The 21,433-nt window shown below is 55.6% G+C and overlaps 1 protein-coding gene across 1 annotated transcript in view; it reads left to right on the forward strand.

The window, feature by feature from the left end:
- The first annotated feature begins 7,118 nt into the window (after positions 1 to 7,118).
- Positions 7,119 to 21,433, forward strand: part of CPAMD8 (C3 and PZP like alpha-2-macroglobulin domain containing 8) — an 86,513-nt gene continuing 72,198 nt past the window's right edge. Inside the window, exons 1-9 of the mRNA XM_039243260.1 lie at positions 7,119 to 7,222; positions 11,897 to 12,048; positions 13,666 to 13,688; positions 15,230 to 15,395; positions 15,470 to 15,522; positions 15,864 to 15,881; positions 16,292 to 16,346; positions 18,771 to 18,884; positions 20,597 to 20,681. Coding sequence (XP_039099191.1) covers positions 7,134 to 7,222; positions 11,897 to 12,048; positions 13,666 to 13,688; positions 15,230 to 15,395; positions 15,470 to 15,522; positions 15,864 to 15,881; positions 16,292 to 16,346; positions 18,771 to 18,884; positions 20,597 to 20,681 — 755 coding nt within the window. The 5' untranslated portion in view covers positions 7,119 to 7,133. The remainder of the gene's footprint in view (positions 7,223 to 11,896; positions 12,049 to 13,665; positions 13,689 to 15,229; positions 15,396 to 15,469; positions 15,523 to 15,863; positions 15,882 to 16,291; positions 16,347 to 18,770; positions 18,885 to 20,596; positions 20,682 to 21,433) is intronic.

The following is a 21,433-nucleotide window of genomic DNA, read 5'->3' on the forward strand; positions in this document are numbered from 1 at the left end:
AGATCTTACTCTCTATCCCACTCAGAGTTGTCAAATAAAGCACAGGACAGACACCCTGTCACATGTGAATCCTACAGGGGCACCTGGGTGGCTCAGTGGTTGAGCATCTGACCCTTGATTTCGGCTCAGGTCATGATCCTAGGGTCTTGGTATTAAATCCCATGTCAGGCTCCATGCTAAGCATGGAGCTTGCTTAAGATTCTCTCTCTCTCCCTCTTTGCCCCCTCTCTCCTGTTCTCTCTCTCTCAAATTAAAAAAAAATTTAAAAAATGCAAATCCTATATAAGGAACAAATACATTTATTTTTAGTGTAGGTACATCCCAAATATTGCATTGGATATACTTATACACACATCCAATTTTTTTTTTTTTTGTTATTTATTTGAGATCCAAATTTAATCCAAATTTATTTGCTAACTCTGGCCACCCTACACCTAACTGAGGCCTTTTCTCTGCTGAAAACATTGTTATTTAGCCCCCTGCTTACTTACAATCTCTTTGCCTTTGTGTCTATACCCCAAAATGGAATTGCCGGATCATATGGTAATTCTATGTTTAGCTTTGCAAGGGACCATCAAACTGTTTTCCATAGTGGCTGCACCATTTCACATTCCCACCAGCCATGCACCAATTTTTCCACGTCCTCAGCCAAACTTGTTAAGGTCTACTTAAAAAATTTGCAACATCATAAGAGGTGTGAAGCGGTATCTCGTTGTGGTTTTGATTTGCATTTCCCTAACGATTAGTGATGTTGAGCATCTTTTCATGAGCCTGTCGGCCATCTGTACACCTTCGTGGGATAAACATCTATTCAGATCCTTTGCCCACTTTTAAATTGGGTTGTTTGTATTTTGTTGTTGAGCTGTAGGTGCTCTTTATATATATTGGATACTAATCCTTTATCAGATATATGATTTGCAGATATTTTCTCCCATTCTCTGGGATGTCTAAAATCCTGTTGTTTAAGTCACCCATTTATGGCAATTTGTGATAGGAGCCACTCTCATGCAGAAACTCATACAGTGTTCTTCCTCCCATGCCCCCGCCTGGCCCAGAATGCACCTATGATATGTACGTGTGCACACATGCACTGCCCCCCCCCCCCAGCCAAACATTTTTGGTTGTTGCTGGGGAGGGTGAATGCTCACTTCTCTCCATGGGCATCAGGGAGAGAACTGGGTAGATCTCAGCCTGGATGTTTCCTGGTCTGTGAAGGTGTGCTCCAAGGAGATTCCCAGCAGCCTTTGCACCTTGCTTCTGAGCAGTGTCTCTCATGCACTCTCCTTGGGTATCTCTTCTAAAAAATTTTTTTAATGTCTACTTATTTTTGAGAAAGAGAGAAGCAGAGAGAGGGAGATACAGAATCTGAAGCAGGCTCCAGATGCTCCGGACACTTAACTGACTGAGCCACCGAGGTGCCCCCCTTTTTTTAATGTTTAAAAAATGTTTATTTATTTTTGAGAGACAGAGAGAGAGTTGGGTATCTTTTCTAAACACCTGGGAGTCCTTGATGGGGCACCTGGGTGGCTCAGTCGGTTACGCAGCTCAGGTCATGATCTCGAGGTCTATGGGTTCCAGCCCTGTGTCGGGCTCTGTGCTCTCAGCTCGGAGCCTGGAGCCTGCTTCGAGTTCTGTGTCTCCCTCTCTCTCTGCCCCTCCCCTGCTTGCACTCTGTCTCTGTCTCTCTCTCAAAAATAATAAACATTTAAAAAAATTAAAAATAAAATGAACACCCAGGAGTCCTTGAGAAGATCCTGAGGTTGGGGCAATCAGGCTCGCGGTGAGGACATGCGCACCGTTTGCTCCTTGTCCTCTACTCCACCTTCGCGGTAGTGGCTGCGGTGGCCGTGCTTCAGTCGTTGACATGCACCTCTTTGTCCACACGCGGGAGTTACAGGCCCTGGGGGTGGCCATCTGGGAGCCGGCTGCCCACATCAAGGCTCACGTGGCCTCACTGGAGGGCATCGCTCCAGAAGCTCCTGGCAGATACACCCTCCGAGGAGGAGGCCACCCCGCGTCATGTGCAGCGGGGGCTCCGAGCCCTGCAAGTGGGTTGGTGAGGTCCGTGGCTCCCTGGCGCGTGCTGGGAAAGTAAGCGGGCAGACTCCCAGGGCGGCCAAACGGGAGAAAACGAAGTCGAACTGAGCCAAGCAGGGGATGCAGTACCGCCTGCACTTTGTCAATGTTGTGCCCACCTTTGGGCAAAAGAAGGGCCCCAATGCCCACTCTCAAGTCCGTTGTAATTCTGGCGTTCCGCAATAAGGCCACTCAGTTCAGTCGCATACACATACACAAAAGGATACTGAGGCCGGCTCCTCGGACCCTCTGGGTGTGGGGAAAAGCAACAAGCCCTCCTGCCCATTTTCTTTGCTGAGATCGGGTGAGGCTGAGGGTTCACTGGCTATGCTGGACCCCAGTGGGCAGTGGGCTCACACTGGCGGTGCAGAGAGACCTCTGATCGCCTCCCGGCACAGAGGACACAGGGTGGAAGAGTTCCTTTCCCACCCAGCCTGCCTCTGTCTCCCGGGCAGCAGGAGGTGAAAGGGCTTGGGTCTTGCAAAGTGCCTTCCTGGACCCTCTCCCTGGCTGCTGTTTTCCCTGGTGCCCTCCTTTCCCTGCTTTGGCGGGGATCGAATGTGGCACCTCCTTCCTTTCATCGGGTCGCCCCTCGTCCCGTGGATGAGCACGTAGGCTGCTTCTGGTTATTCACGGCCCCCAACAATGTGCCGGGAAAGCTCCTGGCAGGGAGGTCACGTTCCATTTCAGCTTTTTTAGTAGAGCCGGCGGCTCCCCCTCCGGTGATGTCACAGCGGTGCCCCACAGCTGTTCCCTGCTCTGGTTTTGGGGCCGCTGCCATGCTGTGCAGGCACCCTATACCCTGAGGGTGGTAAGTCTGCACATCAGTACTCCCGCACCAAGTCCAGACTGCTGACCGCTTGGAGGGTCTCGGAGCTGGCTGGCCCCATGGAAGAACAAAATGCTCTCTCTGTCTCTCTTTTTTTAATTAAAAAAAAATTTTAAAACATTTGTTTATCTTTGAGAGACAGAGCATGAGCAGGAGATGGACAGAGAGAGAGGGGGAGGCACAGAATCTGAAACAGGGTCCAGGCTCTGAGCTGTCAGCACAGAGCCTGACGTGGGGCTCGAACTCATGAACTTCGAGATTGTGACCTGAGCTGAAGCAGGACGCTTAACCAACTGAGCCACTCAGGCGCCCCCCACCCCGCCTTTCATTTATGTTTGTTTGTTTGTTTTATTTAGAGAGTGGGGGAAGGGCAGAGAGGGGAGAGAGAGAATCCCAAGCAGGCTCCACATGGTCAGTGCAGAATGGAGCTTGGTCCCACAAACCATGAGATCATGACCTGAGCTGAAACCAAGAGTTGGCTGCTTAACTGTCTGGGCCACCCAGGTGCCCCCAAAATGCTTCTCAACAAGAGGACCATCTACCCCGTCTGCCCAGAACCCGCGCTCTCTGCAGCTCATCCCTGACGTGCTAAGAGATAAAATTTAACAATCTTCTGGTAGGATAAACCCAGCCAGCTCCACTTTGATGTGACATTCCTAAAAATGAACACACTCTGCAAATTTGCACCACCCTCAGTGCTTATGGGGAACCGGGGTTCAGGGCCCAGCTTTCCGACTGTGCCAGTGACCCATTAAAAAAAGATAGGTAGCTGCTCAGAACAGTAGGGGGATTGTACACACGTCGAATGGCTTAGAATGATGTGAATATTATGGCAAATACAGCACTTGGTCTTTGGAAAGCACCTGAGGTTCACAGGTGGACATGGGTGTGGGAAGGTTGTAGCCAGGTTTCCAGATGGGGCCTGGCATGGTAGCTCCTAACAGCTGAGAGACAGTGTAGATGTCGAGGGGTGTGTGGCCGGCGGGCGGAGGGGTGTTGTATATTCCCAAGCAACCTGGGTCAGCCGGGTGCAGTTTTCTGCATTCATCCAGCATAGCCCGCGGACAAAATCCTGCATAAGCAACACCACCTTGGCTCACGTTACGCTCAAAGCCATCCTTAACGTATCCATCATGTGGGAACAAACGTGTTTTCGAAGCCGGCTTCAGAGGGGAATTGACTCGACTCTCCCCCAGCCCCCACCCCACTCCCAGTGCGAAGCTACTGGTGGGTGGCCACTCAGTGTGATGTGGGAAGAGATGTGTCATTCTTACAGAGTCTTTTCCCCACTAGATACAAGAGTCAGAGACACCCCCAAGAGCACAGGGCGTAGGAAGATGCGGTGAAATGAAGTGAGAACTTTTGAGTACTTACCACTCTTATTTGTAATATCCTGAATTTAACTGCAAGTTCGTACCACTGAATTTTTAGCAGTGGCTCAGTGAAACAAGGACTCACGAATTTCCTAGAAATGTTATCAGCCGGCTCTTCCCAGAACTCCTGCAGCAGCTCGGGGTGGGGGGTCGGGGGGGAGTGAGGATGTCAGCGTGTGCATACTGAGCGCCCACTTTGAGTCAAGGGCCAGGTGTCTGGCAGCAACAGGGGCTTCTACCCCAGGGTGGACAGACCGGAAGAAAATCCTCCTGGGATAACAAGATCACGCCTCCCTATTGTCCCCCCAGTGCCAGGCACCAAGGAAAGAGTTAACCGGGTGATAAGGGCGTGGGGGTGTCTCTTTACCTCCTATTCCCCTGCACCGAACACCTAACACGAATGCTGGTCAGATGAGACGGACGGTAGCTCATTAGTCACATCTCCTCACAGCCCCGGGCTGGGGGAGGACCCAGCTCACAGGAGACCGAGTGGGGGGTGCCCTTGGGAGGGGAGTGAATGGCCAGAAGATGCTGGAGGCTGACTTTGTAGTAACAGCGGGGTGGGGGTGCCCCTGATCCCATGGGAGGATGTGATTGGCTTGCTCGAAGGACAAGGAGGTGAGGTCCCCTAGGGTGGGGACTGGTGGAGTGTAACTGGTCTGGCTGATGGGGGAACAGGTGGGGGGCAGCCTCTTTTGCTGGCGGGGGCGGGGGGCGCATATCTGGTGAGAGCAGGGAACCCACAGCACAGTTCGGCCCTTGGGGGCCAGGAAGGGCAGCATGTCCAGTCTGAGCCTTACAACACAGACAGTCAGGGAAGGGGGGGACAGTGCGGCTAAGCTATGAAGGTGGAGGGGGGCCAGCCTTGTGACTGCAGGAGGAAGACCATCCCAGGGGGAGGGGACAGCCGGATTCTCGGTCGCAGGGTGTGGTGGGTGGCAGTGGGCGGCCGGTCCATGAAATCATGGAGGCCAGTGCGGCCGGAGCCCAGTGGAGGAGGGAGCAAAGTGCTGGGCAGGAGGCTGGCTTCCTAGCTGGAGAGGCGGGCCTGGTTTTTGGCCCAGGGAGAGGGGGCGTGGCAGGTTGGGCAGGACAGACCGCGTATTAGGAGGGTTATGCTAGAAGGCCCTGCCTGGTTCCCAGAGGTGGACTGAGATCGGAGGTCTGCACCCCTTCCTGGTCTCGGCCCCCTTCTGCACCTCCTGATGTCCCCTCCCAGGCAGGCTCCTGCGCGGCGCCCCTCCAACCTCTGCTAGTCCAAGTCCTGTCTGCCCAGGGCTTGGCCTAAAGCCAAGAGAGGGCTGATGGGGAGGCCACCTAGAAGACCATGTGCCTGGGAGTTGGGGGTGCGGCGTTCAAAGGAAGCTTCCAGAAGGAGCAGGAGCTGGGCAGCCAAAGGAAAGGGGCAGAAGGACAGATTTGAGCACTGGCAGACCGTGGGGTCAGCACGAGGCCTCTGAAGAACCAGGGTGAGGCTGCGACACCAGGGCAGCCTGGAGTCTGAACTTGGTCCCAGTGAACAGGGATCCCCAAAGACTGGGGGCAGGAGGGAAGTGTGGTCAGCGCTAGACTTTTACAGAAAGCCGGGAGCTGGAGTCCTCCTTCTGGAGGGGTCGGTGGTGCTGGAAGCAGGGGACAGGACTTGGACATGACAGAGAAAGGAGGTGCCCCCCCACCTATGACAGAGGGGCCGTTGCTCAGTTGGGGACACTCTGAGGGGCAGGATGGGCACCTTGCCCTCAGAGAGTAAGGGGTCCCTGCCCAACCTCGCAGTAGTTCAGAGGGGAAAGGGAGGCCCAGAGAGGGAGGGGCTTGGCCGTGGGGATTTGTGGACAGCAGCAGGTCGGGGGGAGGGGGTCAAAGTGAGGCCGGGCAGCCTGGGGCCCAGGGACAGCTGCACATCTGGTAAGTTGGCCCTTTGGCCAGCCTGTCTCCCCAAAGGGCTCTGCGCCTGAGGCCAAGTGCACTGCACGGGTCACAGGGTCCAGGCTGGGGTGGGCACCCTGCGGGGCGGGGGAGTGAAGGCACCGCGGAGAAGCAGCTGCTGCCAGGGAGGCCTGAGAGGGGCAAGTCCGCGGAGGGGGCCGCGGGGGGGGGCAGTTGGGGATGAGGCCGAGGAGGTCGGGTGGGGAGCAGTCCCGCCGAGGAGGCGGGATCCAGGAGGATAACGAATCGGGAAAGGGAAGTGGGGGGAAGGACAGCTCGGGTCCGAGGAAGGGGGAGGACTTGGGCTGGGCCTGCCCTGGGCGGGGTGGGGGGAGTCCGGGTGGGGGGGGTCGGGTGGGGTCAGGCCCGGGCAGGGGGCGGGGCGAGACCAGGGAGAGGGCTTGGAGGGCGTGAGTCCCGGCAAGGGGGCGGGTCGGGCGGCGGGGCTCGGAGGACTGAGGGGAGCAGTGCAGGGAGGGGGCGGGGTGTAGGGGGAGTAGGGGGTCAGTCGGGTCCAAGCGGAGGGGAGGGCGTGGGCAGGGTATGCGGGGGATCCGCAGAGGGGTCCGGGCAGGGGGCGGGGCTGGTCCCGGAGTGGGTAGGGGAGAGTCGGTGGAGGGGATGAGTCCGGGGAAAGGCGCGGGGCGGGGCGGGCGCGGCCGGGAGGGGGCAAGCGGGGCGGGGCGGACCCTGTGGGGGGCGGGGCGGACCCTGTGGGGGGCGGGGCGGGCCCGGGGAGGGGGCTGGTCCGGGGCTGCCCCAGCTCGGCCAGGCGCGGAGCGGGGCGCATGGCGCCGTGCGCACGGCGCGGGGGCTGCGAACAAAGGGCCCCCGGCAGCGCAGGGGGCACCGCTGCGCTCGGACCCCGGCCCTGGCCCGGCCCCGGCCCGGCCCCCTCCCTGGGCGCGGCGGCCCCGCGGAGCCGAAGAATGTGGGGCGCCCTGCTCGGCCCGCCGCTGTGGCTCCTGCTTCTACTGCTGTCGCCGCGGGACGGAGTGTGCACCGCGCCCCAGGCCCCGTGAGTTGCCCCAGGCGACTGAGGAGGCTGGCTGTCTCCTCGGGGAGGGGGTCCCGGGGCCTGGCTCAGAGAGGTGCAGCGACCTGTCCAAGGCTACACAGCCTCCGCACCGGGCGGGACCTTGTCCCCTGACTCCCAGGGGTCGGACTGGGAAGGGGTCCCCCCTGAGCCTTCTGGGGTGGCCACATCGAAGTACAGGGAGTCCCCAGAGCGAAGGCTGCGAGGCCAGCGCCTCCTCCCCAGCTCGCCCCCTTGGTGTGACGGGGGCTGTCGTCTTGGGTGGTGATTTCAAGTTGCCCATGGCATGAAGGTAAGAGGTGCGCGTCTTGGCTGGGAAATGGGAGGGACCTACCGTTCCGTTTTCCATGGGAGGGCGTGGTGGCGCAGAGGAAGTGTTTGTTTTGCTTCCACATTTTTCTTGAAGTTTGCCTACAGAGCTTCTGGTGAGTGGACACAGTGAGGAGGTGAATTAACTCGCTGCTAAGGAGAATTTCCCATGAGCTGGCTTCCTCGGGAATATTTACAGACCCGCCAAGCTGGGGTGAACCCTGCAAGGCTGTGGGTCCAGGGGCGCTGCCCGGAGTTGCCCAAGTTTAGTCGTTGCCACCGGCCTCCAGCCTTTATGAGGCGGCTTGTTCAAGCGGTGCTCCTTTAGTCCAGAAAATAGGCCAGTAGTGGGGCTCGGTGGGTGGTGTCACTTCCAGCCACGGCTCTTTTGGGATCACGGTTTGAGAAGTAAGACACTGGACTGGGCCGGTGCCCCTGGACCTTGTGAAACTGGAATCCAGCAGATTTTTGTCCTGCTCTTTCAAAGCAGGCATCCCTTCACATAGAGGTTTTCAGCGGGGGGTGGGGGGGTTCCCTGGTGGTCGTTTGGCAATTCTAGGGGGTATTTTTGGTCTGCGTTTGGTCCACATCTAGGGGAGCCAGTGCTTCTAGAATCTACTGAGTGGAGGCCAGGGATGCTGCTCAACATTTTGCCCCGCCCAGGCCCTCCACCACCACACAGCTTGACCTGGCCCTAAATTAGAGACCCCGACTTCTAAGGGCCAAGTTCAGAGTCTGAGTTGCAGAGTTTCACGTGGTTCTCAGGAGTGCTGGCCTCTGACTAAAGTCATCCTGGGATGTTACCTTCCATCAAGGGAAACTTCATCCCCGTGCTGCAGACATGCGCTAAGGAGCGAGCTTGCAGAATTACTGACCCAGGGTTCTAGATTGGTCGGCCTCTAAGCCAGAGCTGTGGGCTCTTGTTTGGGGAATAGCCCTGGACGCCCCCTTCTGTGACCCATGTGGTTTTTGCACGAGGACTCCCTGAGCCCAGAGAGCAGCGTGGATGCTCACCTTGTAGGAAGACCAGCGCTGTGTACTCTACCATGCGCCGCCTTTCCCAGGCTGGGACCTTCTGAGACCAAAGGATGAGGAGCCAGGGTCAGCCCCACGTGCCAAGGGCACGGCGCAGGTCAGCAGCGGTTGGCTGGCAAGCATCTCAACAGTTGCAACAACTCCTGAACCTCAGGGAGAGTCAGTGTGGTTTCATCGAGTTCTCTGGGGCCTCCAGGTGAAAAGTCTACCTCAGCTCTGGATAAAGGCTTTAAAGAGGTGACCAAGGAAGATGAACATGGGGACTGTATGCTCCCCAGGTGCTCTTCCATACCCTGTCTGGGCTATGTGGGTGGTCCCAGGGGTCAGCGGGGAGCTAGATGGAACGAATATTCTTTCCTTTTTTTTTTTTTTAAAGTTTATTTATTTATTTTGAGAGAGAGAGAGAACATGGGGAAGGGCAGAGAGAGAAGGAGAGAGAGAGAATCCCAAGTAGGTTCCCCACTATTAGCTGGGAGCCCAAATCAGGGCTTGAACTCACGAACCGCGAGATCATGACCCGAGTCAAAGTCGGACGCTTTACCGACCGAGCCACCCCAGGCGCTCCAAGTCTTCCTAAAGGAGACTGAGTCCCCTGCTGCTGCAGCCTAGGACACACAGGAAGCCAGAGTCATTGCACGCCCGGGTCAGTGTTGGAATTAGATTATACACAGCACGTGAGGATGCGCTCCAGGCAGCACAGTTCTGTACTGAGGATCACTGCACGCTGTGTGGACTGCTGAAGGGAGACACTGCCCAGGGGGGCTCGGGGAGCTGACTGCACCCCCCCCCCCGCCCCTGGTTGGTGCCGGAGCCAGCCACCTCACATCACGTACAAAGCACAACTTCCTGAGCTGGAGGCTATATAAGAGAGGACGTTTAAGACCCAGGGTCAGTACACATTCTGGTCAGTGCTGGGTGTGGACAGTACCTTCATGAGATCCAGGGTCACCGCATGCCCCACATGATGCAGTCACATGCCCACGATGAACGCATGCTCTGTGCATGGCTGCAGCCAGACACCACACATAGGAACCCAGTCGTTGCAGGTGGTTGGAACTGGGCTCAGACAGAGCATCGGACCCCGGGGTTGTGGCCGGTTCCGTCATTGCTGGATCTGGGCTGTGTCGCTACCCAACTGAGGTCTTTGCACATTCTCATCAGTGCTCGAGTGACATGGTACGTGGCTTGTATATGGTATGTACATAGTACCTGGTATGTCCTGAGGTCCTTGTGGGCTCCATGCAGTCCTGGAGTAGAATGGTACATGTAGGAACCCAGGATGCGTGAACTCCGGCCACTGGCCGAGCTGGACGGAGCAGGCAGGCTCCTGCAGTCGGGGCTGCAGCCAGACAGTACTCAACAGGAACCCGTTACCTCTTTTGAAATGCTTGGTTTTTCATGAAGTTTTTTTTTTTTTTTTTTAATTTATTTCTAGGAGAGAGAGAGAGAGAGACAGCATGAGCAGGGGAGGATCAGAGAGAGAGGGAGTCACAGACTGAAACAGGCTCCAGGCTCTGAGCTGGCAGTCAGCACAGAGCCCGACGCGGGGCTCGAACCCATGAACCGCGAGATCATGACCTGAGCGAAAGTCGGACGCTTAACCGACTAAGCCACCCAGGCGNACAAAGAAGAATCAAGGATGACTCCACGGTTTTTGGCCTAAGTAACTGGAAAGATGAAGTTGCCATCTTTACTAGAGATAAGAGGGCTTTGTGGGGTTGGGAGAAATAGGAGTAAGGGAAGGGACCTGGAGTTGGTTCGGGACATATCGCATTTATTTATTTATTTATTTTTAATGTTTTTATTTATTTCTAGGAGAGAGAGAGAGAGACAGCGTGAGCAGGGGAGGGTCAGAGAGAGAGGGAGTCACAGACTGAAACAGGCTCCAGGCTCTGAGCTGGCAGTCAGCACAGAGCCCGACGCGGGGCTCGAACCCATGAACCGCGAGATCATGACCTGAGCGAAAGTCGGACGCTTAACCGACTAAGCCACCCAGGCGCCCCGGGTTTTCATGAAGTTTCAATGACGTCCAGCATATCAGCGATTTTTTCCTACGGTTGGAGCGTTTAGTATCCTATTCACAAAACATCTGCCTATCCCCACCGGCACCAAAGCCTTTCTCCTCTGTTTTCTTCCAGTGCTTTTAGTGTTTTTTACCCTTAGATCTCTGAGCCAGTTTGAGTTCACCTGAGTGTGTGATGTTCGGTAAAGGTCCAAGTTCATGTCTTTGTGTGTGAATGTGGGGTTGTCCCAGACAGGATTTTGAGAAACGAAAATCTCTCCTAATCTCATTGCCTGGCCTCATGCTTTTCCTTTTGTCTGTTCCCTTCTGGTGCCTGGAGTTCTGCACCGTTGGGTTTCTGCTGCCTTTGCTGTCTAGGCTCTTGGCGCGGATGGTTGCGTCCTGAGCGGTGTTTGTGGTTACAGGTGAATGAGCCTTTGTGATTATCCATGGAAGGTTGTAGAATAGCAGAGGCAGGAGCCCAGGTGAGGAGGACCTGCATCTGAGCTCAGGTGCCCTAAGTGCGTCCCAAGGCTCTCCCCTGTCTGACTGTGTGATCTGCTGCGTGTTTGTTCTCCTTCCGGAGTGACTGCTTTCCCATCTGCAAAGTGCGATAATGCTATTCATTTTCCAGGAGTATCTTCACGGTTAGTTAAGCTGAGGATTTTTAGAAGAAGAGGGATGTTTTGGTTCTACTGTTCACAAAGCTTTTCCTGTTTCGTGCCATTTAGTTGATTTTCAGGGTTTTGTTCTTAAAATAAATGCTGCAGGAAGCTCCTTGCTTCTTGCCATGGGGCTCTGGAGTCTGGCTGCCTGGGTTCCAAACTTGGTCTCTTAGTGGGTTGGGCACATGACTTGGCTTTCTCCAGGGCTTAATTTCTGACTCTGTAAATGGGTGGTTTTAGCACTTCTTCCAGGGAGGCTGTGAGGACGAAGTGGGATCCTGTCGGTTACTCGGGAGATTTTTTTTCACAGTGCTGGTGCAGCATGCCCAAAGGTCCTGGGGCTGAATGAGCTGACTAAAAAGGTCTTTGGTGTCCAGAATGCAGACACTGAAGGAGGGGCGTGGTGCTGGCTAGATACAGAGAGGCCAGATCCTTCCCTGATCCGGGGGCTTCAGAGATGAATAAGCCAGCCCCAGGGCTCAAGGAGCTCATAGGTTGGTGGGGGGACACAGATACCATAAAATGAGTGTCATCGTGGCGTGGGCAGGCATAGGTGGAAGACCACCCAGGGAGCACCCTGATGCAGCCAGAGTGGCAGGGAGGCCAGAAGTGGGTCGGTTTCACTCAGGTTCTCCTCTCCTACAGGGGCTATTTGATTGCTGCGCCCTCTGTCTTCCGCTCAGGAGTGGAGGAAGTCATCAGTGTGACCATCTTTAACTCCCCAAGGGATGTCATGGTCCAGGCTCAGCTGGTGGCCCAGGGCGAGGCGGTGGCACGGAGCCAGGGAGCCATCCTGGGTAGGTCCCCGGGGTGCCTGGCCAGGGCTCCGGCCGTGCGGACACTGCTTTGCTTCTTTCCCAGCCCACCTCCCAGCAGGGGAGGGAGAGCTGGTTGCCTTTTCCCCATTCTTCAGACGGGGAGAGTAAGACCCAGGAGGGACAGCCACCTGCCCTGTCTGGGAAATCAGAGCGCGTTGTTCCTCGGCAGCCCGGCTTCTGTGGGTGCAGATCTGGACGGAACCGGGCACCCTTCTGTGCCGGCTTTGGCTGGAGCTGGGGCCTGGACCCAGAGGGAATCTCACGACCGTTTCAGACCTTTTGTTGAGCTTCTAGCACCCCTGTGGCGTTAGGCCCAGACCTGGGCTTACGGCCAGACTGTCACTGAGTTGAGCTCAGGCCCGCAGCCAGCCTCTCCCCTGCCGTTCTTGGTAAACTGCAGAAACAACAGTGCTGGCCTCCTGGACAGAGCCGGGGAGGGCAAGGACCTGTCCAGCAGGGCAGACGACTCGTTCTTCACGCAGAGTGCGATTTGGCCACGAGAGACACAGAGTGATGATGTCTGGGATCTCAGGCCAGCAAGGCGGTACCTGTCCCCCAGGGAGACGAGGGAGAGGCTGACCTGGAGTGGACACGGGGAGAGGGCTTGGGCAGGTGGGAGCGCAGCAGTCCTGACTCTGTTAGCCAGTCCCCAAACCCAGATCAGGCTGGCTTCAACAACAGGGTGTTTATGGACTGTCACAACTAGAAACGTCCCTTGGCTTCACTGGCTGTCTCCCAGCCCCATATCTGGATGGGCCCGAGTCTCCCCAAAGCTCAGAGAGGGACAGGTTCTCAAGGCCACTGCGGAATGTCCCATCCTTCCCTCTGATTGGCCTATCTTGGGCCATGTGCTCAATCCTGACCCAACCCCGCAGATGGGGGGCCAATGCTGATTGGCCCATTTTGGATCACGTGCTCAACTCTGAACCAATCACTGTGACTGGAGGAAGACCTATGTAAATTTGCGCAGAGTCCCGAGAGAGATGGGCAGAGCTCCGCCAAGCCTCTTGAATTTGGAGCTGGGGAGGTGGTTCCTCCAAGGAAATCGGGGTTCTGCTGGTGGAAAATGGGGAATGAATACTGGGAGGCAAACACGGTAGATGCTAAATGAAGTTTTAGAGGCTAGAAAGCCCGGAGAAGTGCCAGAATGGTAGATGACTCTGTTTGGGTAAAGAGAGAGGGGATGGGAAAACAGATCTACTGGAGTGAGGTCCAGTGGGGACCTCAGTCTCCTCTTCTTTTCTCTCCACCCTTCTCCTTGTTCCACTCCCCTGGAGTTTTCCCTTTGCTCCCCTCAAGCTTACCTTGGGTAGGGGCCAGGGGTGAAGTGAATTAACTACGCAGGCTGGCCAACTTTCCCCTGAATAACTCAGACCTTGTCCCTCCCCTCTGGCCTTCAGCTTTCGCCAGCGAGGAGGAAACCTCTCATTTTTCCCAATCCCAGCCCAGGCCAGACCAGCATGACCCAGAGTGTGTGTTTCTCTACAGAAGGTCCCTCTGGGTAGAGACGGCCCCTAGTTGTAAGGCTGCAGCTCAGGGAGGTAGGAAAACATAGCTCCCCATTTAACTGTTTTCATTTAATTTTTATTTTTGTAGATAAAGGAACAATCAAGCTCAAGGTAAGCTATGCATTTTTTAAATCATAAATCCTACCTTGGGAATAATTGATTTGAAATGGAGGGAGAGAAGTTTCATGTGTGGTGAGAAAAATGAAGAAAAAATTGAGAAAGGGAGAAAACTCACCTATAATCCCATCCCCCATGCTTTTCCCTTTTGTGTTTCCCAGTTGGTTAAGTGTCTGACTCTTTTTTTTTTTTTTAATGTTTAGTTTTGAGAGAGAGAGAGAGAGAGTGCATGCATGCATGCAGGGTGGGGAGGGACAGAGAGAGGGGGAGACAGAGGATCTGAAGCAGGCTCTGCACTGACAGCAGTGAGCTCGATGTGGGGATCAAAGTCATGAACAGAGAAATCATGACCTGAGCGGAAGTCAGATGCTTAACCAACTGAGCCACCAGGCGCCCCAAGCGTTTGACTTTTGATTTTGTCTCCCTCTTCCTGTCTCTCTCTGCCCCTCCCCTGTTCACGCTGTCTCTCTGTCTTTCTCAAAATAAATAAACTTAAAACAAAAACACACTTCTTTCATAGTTGCAATTAAAGGGTAGACACCCTGGCGTTTCCTGCTATTTTCTCTTAACGCACTGCATAAACATACTTCCACGTGTTCAGATCTCTGTAATTGTAATTTGCCTTCTATTGTAAACAGCATTCTACCGCGTCTCTTTTATGTACTAATTTACTAATCCTCTCCACCTTGTACATGGTTCATTTTCTTAAAAGGTTGTTTTCAGGGTTTTGGTAATGTAAGTTGTGAGCGTCTTTGTGTACAAAGAGATATTAGCATTCTAAATTTTTTTTTTCATGTTTATTTAATTTTGAGAGACAGAGACAGAGCACAGGTAGGGGAGGGGCAGAGAGGGAGGGAGACACAGAATCTGAAGCAGGCCCCAGGCTCTGCACTGTCAGCACAGAGCCTGATGCGGAATTCGAACTCCCAAACGGAGAGATCATGACCTGAGCCGGGGTCGGACGCTAAACCGACTGAGCCACCCAGGAGGCCCCCGATGTGGGTTTTTAAACTGGAGTCCTTGGATTTCAAGGGATTTGCAAGCTCGGAAATTGTAGGCGTTTCCTGGGTCAGCTCAAAGGAGTCCCTGAATGAATGGGCGCCATTGACAGTCGTTCTGAATTACAGTGTGATCAGATCCTGCAGTGATGGGAAAGGTCGGAAGGAAGTACGATGTGTCCCTAGTGCCTGCGTGCTGTGTGACAGAGGTCTTCCTGCCTTACTCACGATGGTCGAGCCTGGGACCCTTAACTCTTAGACTAGCTCCTAATGAGTAATTCTCAACTTTTGTCAGAAGTGATTGTGGCCCCACAGGGAACACTGGCAGTGTCTGGAGACACTTCTGGTGGTCATAGCTGGGGTGAGGGGGATGGGGAGGGTCCTGCTGGTGTTCAGTGGGCGGAGGCCAGGGATGCCCCTCAACAGCCTGCAATGTCACCACGGCCCCCGCTGCCACGAATGGCCCGGTCCTCAGGGTCAGTAGTGCTGAGGTTCAGAACGCTGTGTGGATCGCAAAGCCCTGCGCTCTGCCTGCAGGTGCCCCCGGGCCTCCGGGGCCAGGCCCTCCTGCGGGTGTGGGGCCACGGCCGGCGGGCAGAGGAGGGCCCCCTCTTCCACAACCAGACCTCCGTGACTGTGGACGGCCGCGGCGTCTCCGTGTTCATCCAGACCGACAAGCCAGTGTACAAGCCCCGGCACCGAGGTGGGCGGCTTGTGCGGATGGGGGAGGGCTTCCCCCGGCCTGAGCCGCCATGTGACCATATCCTTTCCTTCCAGTGCTTATAAGCGTCTTCACTGTCACCCCAAACCTGAGGCCCATCAGCAGGAAGGTGAGATCAGCTTCTAAAACCATGTGCCTGGATTAACTTAAGAAAACAGCAAAAAAAACAACAAAAACTACAAATAAAACCATGTGCCTGGAACAACCCCCCCCCCGGAACCCCCTGGCGGGGGGGCACCACCAGCACCTGGTCTTTCTCCCCGATTCCTTCCAGATTCTCCCTCCGTTCTGATTTTTTCCTGTGGCTCCGAGTCTCCTTGAGGAGCCGGGGCGGGGCGCGGGGAGGTTTAGGGGACACAGAGCACTGGTGGGCATGGGGCAGTGTGCTCAGAGGGTGGGGGATCTGCATGGAGGGTTTGCTCACGGTCTGTCGGTCTGTCTGTGTTGCAGCTGGAAGCCTACATTCTGGTGAGTGTCGCTCTGACCTGGGGCCGATTAACCTGCTCTCTGCAGACTGGGGGTCTGTCTTCCCCGACCGCCTGCTCTCGAGGTAGATCCTGCCTGTCCCAGCGCCTCACGAGCCTGGGGCCGGGTGCATCCCAGGCCCCGGATCTGCCCTGGGATCTGGGGATCACACACAGCGTGTGTCTCTGTAGATTTGCACAGAGCTCCCTAGACAAGGAGAGATCTGGCCCCTTTGTCGTGCGTCTGCACACAAGTCCCCTCCGTGCCCTAAGCATTATTTGCTCCTGTGTGGCTAACCTGGGGGCGCGTCCTCTGTGCTTGTCACGCCCGAGAGAGCGGGCTCAGGAGGTGCTCCCGGGTGCTGGACACAAGCCGGGTGCATTGAGTTGACTCTGTGTGTTTGTCCCCTGCAGGACCCCAGGGGCTCGAGGATGATGGAGTGGAGACGCCTGGAGCCGCTGTGCTGCGGTAAACCCCTCCCACCCCGCCCCTTCTTCCTTCTGCGGCCTGGGGGGCTGCATCTTTGAGTGGCAGGTGCAACAAATCTTCCAGGAAAATAGAATGTGCTGTCTGGGACCCCGCTACCCCTTCCCTGCAGCATGGCGCCCCCTCCTCCATTTCTCTGGTCCCGGCATGCAGCTGGGGCTCCGGCGCATAACTTTAGACCTTGTGGGAGTATCAGGGTCTTGTTCATCTGCACTGCTCCTCCCCCCAGTGCAGGTTTTTGACGTCATCATCCCCTCCGGGGCTCCTGGACCCGGATGGGCTCTGTGAGCCGGATGGAAGAGTGCAGGGTCTCTAGAAGGCGGGTGGGTTGTGGTGTTTGTGCAGCGCCACACGTCCGGGTCGCCTGGTCTGGCCTTGACCCCTCTGCCTGGTTCTGAGATGCTTGGGGAGGGCTGAGGGGCAGGGACAGGGCTTCCTTGGGTTCTGAGCCTGGGGCTGCATGGGCGGTGGGAGAGCCGAGGGCGGGGCTCGTGGAGTCTCTTGGTGACCCATCCCAGCTTCTGGCCTGGCACTCAGCCTCCTCCCCAACCTCCCCACCTGCCCCCTTCCCTTCCTGCCCTCTCACTAACTCGCTCTCTTTTCTTATCCTCGGGGCCGTAAGTGGATGCTGACAGAGGATGAACTTTCAGGCCAGTGGGGGAAACAGGCATTAACGGAGTGATGATGAATGATAACGTCCACCATGATGAGTGTGGGGAAGGAGAACTACAAATTGAGAGAGAGCAGAACGGGGTCTGGCCCAGCCCGGGGCAGCAGAGGCAATCCTGGAAGGCTGCCGGGAGGAAAAGCCTTTCCAGCAACAAAGTGAAGAAGGAGCAGGAGTTGGTCAGGCAAAGTGGGGGGGTCAGGGGACGGTTTCCAGACAGAGGCCCAGCATGCAGGAGGCCAGCGGGTGTCAGGGAGCGTGAGACCTGGGCCAGGAGGGAGGCTCCAGGAGTCAGGAGTGCTCACAACAGAAGCAACAGTGAGATCGGGGGGCCCCTTGGATTGCAGGGAGATGTGTGGACGTCATCTGAAGAACACACAGGAAGGGAATGGCTAGCCTTCCGTTTAAAAAAACCTTTTGCGGGACATCTGGGTGGCTCAGTGGGTTAAGCGTCTGACTTCGGCTCAGGTCATGATCTCACGGTTCAGTGGGTTCCAGCCCCAAGTCAGGCTCTGTGCTGACAGTTCAGAGCCTGGATCCTGCTTCCGATTCTGTGTCTCCCTCTCTCTGACCCTCCCCTGCTCACACTGTCTCTCTCTCTCTCAGAAATAAATAAAACATTAAAAATTTAAAAAAATAATAAACATTAAAAAAAATTAACTCCTTGCGATGTGCATAGACCAGGCATCCTCAACTGGTGTGATTTTGCTCCTGGCTGAGGCCCCGTATAGAAAAAATGCACGCTAGTGACATATGCTCTAAATGTCCTCTGACCATCAAAGGCTCGGAATCTGTGAGGAAAGAGACCATTTGCCGTCGCGTTTTCCAATTCCAAAGTGACACAGAGAAGCGGTGGGTGCTGTCGGAGTCGCTGGGTTTTCTCGGGAGTCCCAGTGGGCTGCTGGCAGAGTGTCACCATTGGGGACAGGCAGTGCAAGTCACACTCAGGAGTGAAAGATTCCCCCAGCGGTGTTTGGAGTCTTCGCTCCCATTCCGATTCCCCCATAGCGGGGCTCATGGAAAATTCCGCCCTGACTCTCCTCCCAGCGTCTGCTCCAGCTCGGGGCTCCAAGGAGCTGACCCAGAGCAAAAGCTGTCCCCTGTCCTTGGAGGCTGCTGGCATTTCGGAGGGCCCATCTGTAGGGAGAGCAGGGCTCTGTCTTGAAGCCTGTTCAGAATCCGTGTTCGGTTTGGGCAGCAGTTACCATCTGGTGGGCAGGGGGTGGGTTCTGCCCCTGGGGGATGTTAGCTTTATGGGGGGGTATTTGGGGGTTGCCATGATGTGGGAGGAGGAGCTACTGGCATCGAGTGGGTGGAGCCCAGGGATGCCACTCAATGTCCTACGATGCACAGGGCAGCCCTCCACCGTGAACTAGGATTCAGCCCCAAATGTCAGCAGTGCCGCGGTTGAGAATTGGCTCAGGTGGGAAGCGAGTGACTGAGCGTGGTGGTGGCTGTCTCTCTGGTCTGTCACCTCCCTGTCCGTACTGCGCCTTGGCCACAGGGCGCCCCCAGGAAGCTGAGGGCGGGCTCTCTCTGCATCATTCACCTTCAACCTTCCGGGGGGGCTTGTTGGCCACAGAGCCCCGCCAGCCTGGGCCTGGTCTCTGGTTTCCCTGAGGTTTGGCTCTGGGCAGATGTGGGTCCCTGGGGTGCCTCTGCTCCGCCCTCGCCGTGCCCAGCTGGTGCCCCGCACACGCACTTGCCCTAGCATGACAGGGGCATCTCTCTTCACACAGGCGTCACCAACATGACCTTCCCCCTGTCTGACCAGCCGGTGCTGGGAGAATGGTTCGTTTTTGTCGAAATGCAAGGCCACGTGTACAACAAGTCCTTCGAAGTGCAGAAGTATGGTAAGCTGGAGCATCTTAGGATCTTGGGATTTTATACCTGGGAGAAACCACAGACATCGATGATGGGGGAGGGTGGCAGGAGCCCCGTTTCACTGCGGGGGGGGGGGTAAACTCAGTGCAGACAACTGGGCACTTGGTCGTTTCCTTTTTAAAAGAATTGTCATGGGGCGCCTGGGTGGCTTAGTCAGTTAAGTGTCCGACTAAAAAGGTCATGATCTCGCGGTTCGTGGGTTCGAGCCCCGCATAGGGCTCTGTGCTGACTGCCAGCTCAGAGCCTGGAGCCTGTTTCAGAGTCTGTGACTCCCTCTCTCTCTGACCCTCCCCTGCTCACGCTGTCTCTCTCTCTCTCTCCTAGAAATAAGTAAAACATTAAAAAAAAATAAAAAAAAAGAATTGTCATGAAATAGACATAGCAAACTTTGCCGTCTTAACTACTTATAAGTGTAGAGTTCTGTTGCATTAAGGACATTCAGGTCGTGGGACAGCCATCGCCACCATCTATCTCCAGATCTTTTTCATCATTCCAGGCTGAAACTCGGTCCCCTTTAAATGCTGATCCCTGTCCCCTCACCCCCAGCCCCCTCCACCCTATTATTGTTTCTCTGAATCTGACTTGTCTAGGTGCTTCATGTAATGGGATCATATGGTATTTGTCCTTTTGTCTGGCTTATTTCACTTGGCATAATGTCCTCTAGATTCAGCCATACGTAGCAGAATTCCCTTCCTTTTTGTAAATTTAAATTTTTTATTTTGAGAGAGAGAGAGAGAGAACATGTACACAATAGGGGAGAAGGGCAGAGGGAGAGAGAATCTTAAGCAGGCTGCACCTCAGTGGCTCAATCCCACAACCCTGGGATCATGACCTGAGTCGAAATCAAGAGTCGGATGGATGCTCAACCAGCTGAACCGCCCAGGCGCCCCAAATTTCCTTCCTTAAAAGTCCATTGCTTTTGGCTCTTTCATTGTTTTCCTGACCCTGTGCATGGATGGGGAAACTGAGACTTTGAGAGCCCTTAAGGAAATTGCTCAAGTTAATAGGAGCTGGGGAATGAACGTGGACCAGAGCCACTCACTCTGCTTCTGGGCTAAAAGTCTCCCCATCCTGATTGAGGATTTATCCTTTCAAGAGGAAAGCCCTGGAAGGAAAGGCCATAGAGGGCAGGGCTGTTGGCTGCGAGCGACAGAAGCCCAGTGTCAACTCAGAAGGAAAGGAATTTCTCGCCTTGTGTGACAAGCTCGAAGAACCAGGGTCTTCATGTTTCCTCCGTGCTGCTCCTGGGTGTCTGTCCCTGCCCCCCAAGTGGCACAGGGTGACCAGATGGCTGGATGCTCCTGGGGCTGAGTCGGGAAGGAAAGAAACCCCCCTCGAGCTGCAAGCACTCTCGGGCCTCCCCAAGTTGGTCTAGGACCTGGCTACTTGTGCACTTCCGGGCTGGGCTGCATTCAGAGCATGTAGCTTAAAAGTGATGAGATGGGGACCTCCTGAGAAAAAAGGGGGTGTGGGTCCCCCAAAAAGAGGAAATAGAGGTGGGTCAGCAAAATCCCCACAATGCTGCCCGTGCTCAGTGAAGGGTGGTGTGGATTCCTGTGGTGGTGGCCGCTGGGTGGCCAGCGCTGTGGCTTTTCTGTTACCCCTCCCACACTTCCAGTACTTTCTGAGGCCACCCCAGCTGTGGAAGCCGCCGCCCCTCCTCTCTGCTCTCTCTTTCCAGTGTTGCCGAAGTTTGAGCTCCTTATTGACCCGCCCCAATATATCCGGGACCTGGACACATGCGAGAAGGGCACCGTGAGGGCCAGGTGAGGAAGAGATGGTCTCCATGCGTAAGCCCCTCCCCTTGAGGACACGCCCCCATGACATGCCCCTCCCCGGGGACACAGCCCCGCATCAGGCCCCTCCCCAGACACGCCCCCACGGCCCTGCGCTTCCCTGGACACGCCCCCACCACTGCCTCTCCCCGGACACGGCCCCACAGGCATGCCCCTCCTCCCTCAGACATCCATCCCCTCCACCTGGGGGAGGGGGACCCCCAGGAACCCTTTCCAGGGACCCCCTCTTTATTGCAGACAGCACCCACAGCCAGTGGGCTGACCCGCAAGGGATTTCTTGAAGGGGTTGCCTGTCTAATGACTTGGTTGATGACCAGGTTCAAAGTGGGGGTCGACCGGAGGGTGTTGAGAGACGTCCCTTTCTGGGGCCCCCCAGGGAGAGCGCAGCCAGCTCTGTGTTCCCACGGAGCTCTGCCACCTGCCAGACGTGGCTGAGGCAGTTCTCCTGCCTTCCTTCCCTCAAGCTGTGCGCGCACGCGTGTGTTGAAAGCAATCTCTACCCCAAACGTGGGGCTCGAACTCACCACGGAGATCAACAGTCACACGCTCTCCTGACCGAGCCTGCTAGATTCCCCATCCGTTTTAAAATCCAAGGATGCTGTCAACTGTACTTGAATACAATAAAAAAAAATAATAAAACCCAGAGATGCGTTGGAGACACACACATTTTTTTCATAGTCTAGAAAACACTATCAAAATGCCTGGCGTTATTTTTTTGATTC

Source organism: Hyaena hyaena, unplaced genomic scaffold, assembly GCF_003009895.1.
Source record: "Hyaena hyaena isolate Hyena2069 unplaced genomic scaffold, ASM300989v1 scaffold_227, whole genome shotgun sequence".
NCBI classification, from domain to species: domain Eukaryota; kingdom Metazoa; phylum Chordata; class Mammalia; order Carnivora; family Hyaenidae; genus Hyaena; species Hyaena hyaena.